The 7,087-nt window shown below is 36.0% G+C and overlaps 1 protein-coding gene across 3 annotated transcripts in view; it reads right to left on the reverse strand.

Annotated features, from left to right (window-relative positions):
• The window catches only part of LOC149845243 (inactive poly [ADP-ribose] polymerase RCD1-like), a 44,629-nt gene extending 38,162 nt beyond the window's left edge, over positions 1-6,467 (reverse strand). For 2 of the 3 annotated variants that reach the window (XM_089995637.1, XM_089995638.1), the window contains exons 1-2: positions 6,272-6,407; positions 75-1,396 (exon numbers count right to left, since the gene is read on the reverse strand). In XM_089995637.1, the coding sequence (XP_089851763.1) occupies positions 75-1,276 (1,202 nt within the window). In that variant the 5' untranslated portion in view covers positions 1,277-1,396; positions 6,272-6,407. Of the gene's footprint in view, positions 1-74; positions 1,397-6,271 lie in introns of all 3 variants that reach the window. The other variant, XM_089995639.1, reaches the window with a different exon arrangement.
• Positions 6,468-7,087: the final 620 nt, after the last annotated feature.

Raw genomic sequence — 7,087 nt, forward strand, 5'->3', positions numbered from 1 at the left:
TTGACAATATAATGCAAATGGATCAATTGGAAATATAAATTAAACAAGTGACAACCACACACAAAGTTATTGACCTGATAGGTGAGCGATCTGCTGGTAGAAGATGAACCCCAATGCCATGAGCCACTCCACACCTAGGAAGTTCTACATGCCCAAATCCATGCAACATGATCTCCAATACTCCTTTAGAAGAGGGAAACCAAGCATAACGAACATTTGCATCCCCATGATGTTTTTTTGTAATTTCAATCTGATTTTCAAATGACTGAAGTCTAGCTTTTGCAAAGTTGTTTGTAGGTGAATTGTGATAGATCCCTATGATGTTCCTTCCACTGATAAATGTGCCAAATCCTGCAAGGAAAATATCCTTGATTGCATTGTATTTACTGCCATTGGCTGACAATCTAACCAATTTCTCATCCATTAGCTTTAAGTCAGGAGTCTGAGAGACATATTTGTTGACTTCACAGGATGATGATATTGACTTAATGGTTGCAAGTTCAAATTGGCTGCTTTCATCTGTAGTTTCTTCAGTTTCTACACATGCATTTTCACCAGAGGTGGCTTCATGATCTGTCTCTTTATCACCCTTAAGTTTCCCTTCGATACAAATACCTTTGGCATGACCAATGCCTATTCCACAATCTTCTGACTTTGAACTATTAGTTCTACTATTATCAACATTACATTGTACCTGAATTTCACGTGTTCCATTAGGTTCTGGAAGTTCATAAGGCTCCTCTTTCCCTACATCTGAATAATAACTAATATGCTCATCATCGCTTTCAGAACATAGTTCGGGAAAGAAACACCTGCCAGATCCATCAATCCATGCAATTGGTCGCTGAAATCCCGTTTCTAGATTGATCATAGCCATATGCAAAAAATCTACCAAGGTGCAGTGACCTTGAAGTACCACTTCTATGGCAGTTTGTTTAGCTTTGAAAGCTTCCTTGAAGACACAAATATGATCTACCGGCATGTCATCCCATTCTCCATTTTGGTAATACATGACATGTTGGGGCGATCCACTTTTCATAAAGTTCAAATAATTTCTTAGCAGTGACTTCCCAGAGCAACAACTGCAGCAACCGCTGTAGCCTTTCGATGAGGCCTTTTTGTAGCGTTTATTGGGAGACTGATTTAGTTTAGTATAGGGCGGGAGTGTGCATGCACCAGTGGCAAAATAAGCTCCACAACAAGCTGCATGCTTTCTCTTCAAATCAACTAAAACACTTTTGCCATCAGCCAATGCCCTTACGTTCTTCACTTCCATTTCTATCTATAAATGCTAAGTAGCCAATCACTAGATCCACTACCAACAAAAGAAGTATGGTGTTATGCAAGTATTTACAGTTATACAGTGTACCACATTCGGGAATTACTAGTGAACACCCTGACAACAAAGAGAACACAGAAAATTAATACTGTGATACATGCCATTAGAAACAGACTTTACGTCATGCACATGTAAATGCAATTAAATTGGCATCTAAAAGCATCGACAATGTACAAGAGTGACATGAACCAATGTTAAGTTCATATTTTTCTCATTATATCAATCATACATCCAAAACTATGTCACATAGGTAGGTACAACACCAGTACAAAGGGAACAACACAAAAGTTTCTCTCTCTCTCTCTCTCTATATATATATATATATTTATCTATCTATCTATCTATCTATATATATATGCTACTGCCTATAGTATGTACAATCTAGTTGGAAAATCATAGATGCAAGTTGTATCAACTCTGTCTGACCATATAGATGTGTTCAACCTGTTTTCTTTGCTAGAAAACAATGTTGGATCATATTTTTTCGATGTAACAATATGATTTTTTGACTCTTAAAATTTTGGCACTTTGTAGGCCATTGATTTTTGAAGCCCATAAAAAACCTGCTTATTTGTTGCAAATACATGATCTAAGACCTATTTTCTACTAAACAAACTAACTAGATCACATCTGTAAGGTTAGATTAACAAAAAAATTGCAAAAAAGCTTGACAAAGTGGTAGCTAACATTATATATATATGTATATATATATATATATAAGGTAGGATTCTGCATCAATACAAACAGCATCCCTATATAGGCTGAACAATTAAAAAAATACACACAATGATTTTTAGCAGCAATTCTAACCCGCTGCTCGTTTTTTAGCTGTGATTCTGACTGCCACTAAGGTCTCGTTTGATAGCACGGGATAAATTATTCCCAAGGAAAACCATTAGGTTTTCAGTGGCACACACCCTCTCTTCTGCCGTTTTTTGGGGTGAATATCCCCAATAAAATAGGGGGGAAAGTCGCATGGGGAACCGCATGACTTTTTTGCCTGGATAAGCTTTTCCCTAGGCAGAAACTTATCCAGCCATCAAACACACCCTAAAAGTTGTCTTTTGACATGTCCTTGAGCACGTTGATGCACATGATGGTCCAAAGAATCCAATTTGCATAGATAGCAAGGGCAATAGATGGTAAAAATTAGATGCTTCAATACCTTTTTAAAAATGACATTGTTGCCATATGTTCTGACAATGTAATTAAAAGTTTGTTGGCTATTTTCTCTAATATAGTTTGAAAAAAGAAGCCTTACTTACATGACATATCATAATTTTTTCAAAAAACGCTTGAGTTTCCATTTATAACTCTTCTCCCTCTTATTGTTATAATAAAATCACAATAATAATCATAATATGACAGGGAACTGGTGAGAACATCATCTTTCTCTCTCCCCCCTCTTTCTTAAAATATCTCAAAAAATGATTTATTATCCAAAACAAACCTCTCTCAATAGGAAATGGAATCTCTCTCTTCCCCTCCTAAAATATCTCCATAAATTACTCCTATCTCTCCTTTTCATTGGCCATAAAAAAAAATCTGCATGGGTTTGGTCCAAGGTTGTCAGACTGGGAAGCGGAAGCAGAAAATGATATAGGAAGCGGAAGTGAGAAGGGAGGCATTTTAAAATTTATAGAAAGCGAGAGGCAAAATATCATTTTGAAAGCGAAACAAAAATAAAAAAGGAAGCAATATGAGTACTGAATAGGAATCAAACAAAAAACAAATAAAAACTAAAATAAAATTGATTATTCTTATATTCCATGAATTTTCAGTAAAAGAATTTATTTTTTGTTAAAATCTAACAATGATGGTTAACAATTTAGAAAACACACATGGGAAGTGAGTGAAAGCGTGAGAGGAAGCATATGAAAAACATGAAAAAAAATGTGAGAAAAACATATAGAAAGCATGAACAATGCATGCAGAAGCATAGAAGAAGCATGAGGGAATCGAGATTCCCATAAAGTTTTAGAAGCGGGGCGTATCACACTTCAAAAATGAGTTTCTGGGAAGTGAGCTTCCCACCTACCTAAGAAGCTTCTGATAACTCTGGTTTGGTCAGCCCCATGCATAATGTCCCTTTCATCAATAATGATGCAATGGAAGGAAATCAAAAGTTACACTTATATGATTTAGAATAAATTTAGAACCTTTCCTTCCTCTAAACATATCTTATTGAGCATCATATGTCATTCCATGTGCTTTAGCTAAGATGTTTCGCCATGATTTCCCATCTCACGGGCTTTAGATTCAAGGTTCCACGCACAAGGCTTGACGGTCTCATACAAACAATTGGGGAACATAGTATTTTAAAGGTATGCTTTCTCTCTCATATATAGTTTTTAGATTTTTTTATAGTTATTACATACTTTTTTATTGATTAAAACACCAAAAAATTTGATGTCCTCATGTCTTCTGATTTTTTCATTATTTGTATGCTCCCATCATTCGTGCATATCGTACATGTTACATCTGCATTTGGAGTTCTTTGCCTTTGTTGCTTCTATGCTATTTGAATTATGGAAAGTTTCTAGCTTTGATGATTATGGACTTCTTTTGGGGATTTGAGTGCTTCTGATTTGTTTTTTTTTGTTAAATGGACATGGGGTATTCAATTATCCCTTTGGGGGATTCTGAAATTGTGCCTTTTATTGTTTAAAATATTTTCAACGTCGGCTTCCTTTTTGGCATAACCACAAATATTTGACAAAATCTTTCCTATTTAAATCATGATAACATGGTGATATTAACACACACTATTGTTTTTTATAATGTTTTACATATTATTGATTAAAGAAAAAATAATATTTTAACTTCTTGTCTCTTATATTTTTATATAAACCATATTTTTTGGATAGAACACCAAGATCAGCACATGCTTGTTGGTGGTAAAAAGGAAATTGGTGGATGTTCATGTGCTTCTCTCTCTCTAGATGGAAATCCTGATTCCATGCAAAAGTGAATGATTAAAATCCCTCTCTTGGCATCCATTTTTGTCATTAGCTTTAATAATCATGGCCCAGTCTCCAAAAGTTCAGAGTTGTGAGCAATTCAGATATAGGGTTCAGGTCTGAGTCCAGTGAACAGGCCTGTTTGAACAAATGCCAAGAACATGAATCCAAGGTCATCCAACATAAACCCGTCAGATTCATATGACCTATGTCACACAAACACTTCACTTAGCATGTGTATCCTGTTAATATATATATATATATATATATATATATATATATATATATATATATATATATATATATATATATATATATATATATATATATATTGTAATACCCACTAGGGGTAAATTGGTCTTTTCACTTGTAAATACACATATCCATTAGGGATATGTTTTTCTCTTTCTTTTTTTATTTATTTCTTTTTCTTTTTGTAATATGGGGTCCACCATAGAGTCGTTGGACCCCTCCAACGGTCATAAACATGAACGTTGGAGGGGCTCCCAACGACTCTATGAGAGCCCCTTTTGGTTCCTTTTTGTGTATAAATAAGGGGCTTTGCCCCACCTAAATGTAAGCTTGTTTAAGCTTTTCTCAATAAGATTATTATCTATTTTTCTAGAGCTCTCTCTCTCATATTGTGTGTGTTTGTCAATTGCCACTTTGTGGCCTATTGTATTTTTGCCCATTAGTGGCCTTTTGCTTGTATGCTTGTGCATCTCTTAGTCACTTAGTGACATTGTCTCTTTTCATTAGTATTTCATTCATATCATGTGTCAACACAACACTACACCTGAACTAGTTGCAAGCTTCAACTCAAATACTTATACAGTAGATGTGATTCTTTTTCGTGTCTTTGTGACGTAGAACCCAGAGCATATCAAAGGCGAGTAGTTAACTAACAAAACAATGATCAACAGCACATAATTAATAGCAGACACTTCTGATTTTGAGCGCAAGATTGGTTGGATCAAATGAGCCAAGTTAAGTTTGAAATCCAATTGACCCATAACCCAGGAATACCGACTACCAGTATGGGTACGACACTGATACAAGGGCCTTGTAGAAGCGCCCATGTTGCATAGATCAAAAATTGAAAAAGAAAACAGTTGATTATTACAATATGCAATTAATCAAAATTCACCACCGAGGTGGTATCCCATGTGGTAAGCGGGGTCCTGTGCCAAGCTGAAGGCCCAGGTTCGAATCCCTCTGCCACATAGGGCTTAAGAGATATCTGGTAGGGGTCTGACTAACCCCAGCTTGCCTTTCAAAAAAAAAAAAATCAAATTTCCAATTAAGACTCCAAAGAGTAACCTTTCCCGATATATTATTGTAGTTATATGCTACTGATTCATCAAAGGAAATATCAGTATGACTTATCCAAAAAAGAGGCCAAACCATAAACAAACGGAAAAGAAAGAACCGATTACCCCAGATTCTGAATCCTAACTACAAAAATCTTCTATCCACCATACTGCCGAGGTCCAAATACAGAATCCAGATGAAACAAAGTTGAAGAAAAAGATCAACACATACAGCGAAAAGAACAACCAAACACGAAACCCTAAAAAAGAATCGTGTAAAAAAAGAAAAAACTTGAAACCGAACTCGCATAATTACACCCAAGAGATAAATCAGAGCGAAATTAAAACCATCTCCGACATGATCAACAAATAAAACGACAAAAATTAATGAGATCATACGATTTTCAGATCAGCAAGACGACAAATTACATTTCAATATCTGCAAAACGAATTTTACAGAGGATTTCCTCAAACTGGACACAAAATCAACAAAAAAAAACAAGGGAAATCGCGGAAAAATTAATTTCATGCCGAGAAAAGAAGAAATAACACTTTAATTCCTCATAAAAGAAAAAATACGTATTAATTCCTCGGAAAAGCAAAAAAAATCACAGAAAACAAAAAAAATCCAGAAAAAAGGGGAAAACCAACGGAAATTTTACCCGAAGCGATGAATGGACGACGATAGTTGGATCTCCATCTTCATTTTCCTCTCTGCTGCTTTAATTTCCTTCTTTTTACTGAAAGAGAGAAAGAGAGGGAGGGAGAAACCCTAGGAGAGAGAAGCGAGGGTCATCTGAGAGGGAGACGGGAGCACGCAGACGCCGTTAAGAAGGTCTAACGGCCGTCGCTTTCTCTGTTTCTTGAGTGCAAAGAAATCCCTAAAATAAATTTATTGATTAAAATAATCTGAAAATTTCTCCGTGTGAGGGTCTTCCTGCTGTTTTTGACTTTTATAACAACGAGGAACCCTGCCGTGAGGAAGGCGCTCAGGTATGCTTGGTGAGATCACCGTTACGAACTCCACCGAAAACGCACTTACCCACGGCCACAAATATCATACACACGTTTTGAAAGTATCGCCGCTTTAACATGGCACTTTTTAAAATCCGTTAAATTTCCCACATGTGATTCTTTCTTTATTTTAAATCACTCGGTAGAGCACGTGAATGAGGTTAGGTATTTTGCATGGTGAGTTTTTATTTTTTAAAGACAAGTTGGGTTAGGCAGACCCCCACCAGTTACACAACATACCAATGGGTTTTGAACTTGCAACGTCCCAACACATGGTAACATGCACTAATAGCTACCAAACAACCGGAGTCCAGGTTGGTATTTTGCTAGTTTCATAAAAACACTAAAAAATAAAAAGATAAAAATAAGTGTTTATGGTTGATATCTCATGTTGTTATGACCAAATGTGTTACACTATGGGCCCAAAGGGATTTGGTGTAGTGGGATGGGACCTTGGCCGCTAG

The sequence above is a fragment of the Nuphar pumila genome, chromosome 2 (assembly GCF_984573655.1).
Source record: "Nuphar pumila chromosome 2, dmNupPumi1.hap1.1, whole genome shotgun sequence".
NCBI lineage: Eukaryota > Viridiplantae > Streptophyta > Magnoliopsida > Nymphaeales > Nymphaeaceae > Nuphar > Nuphar pumila.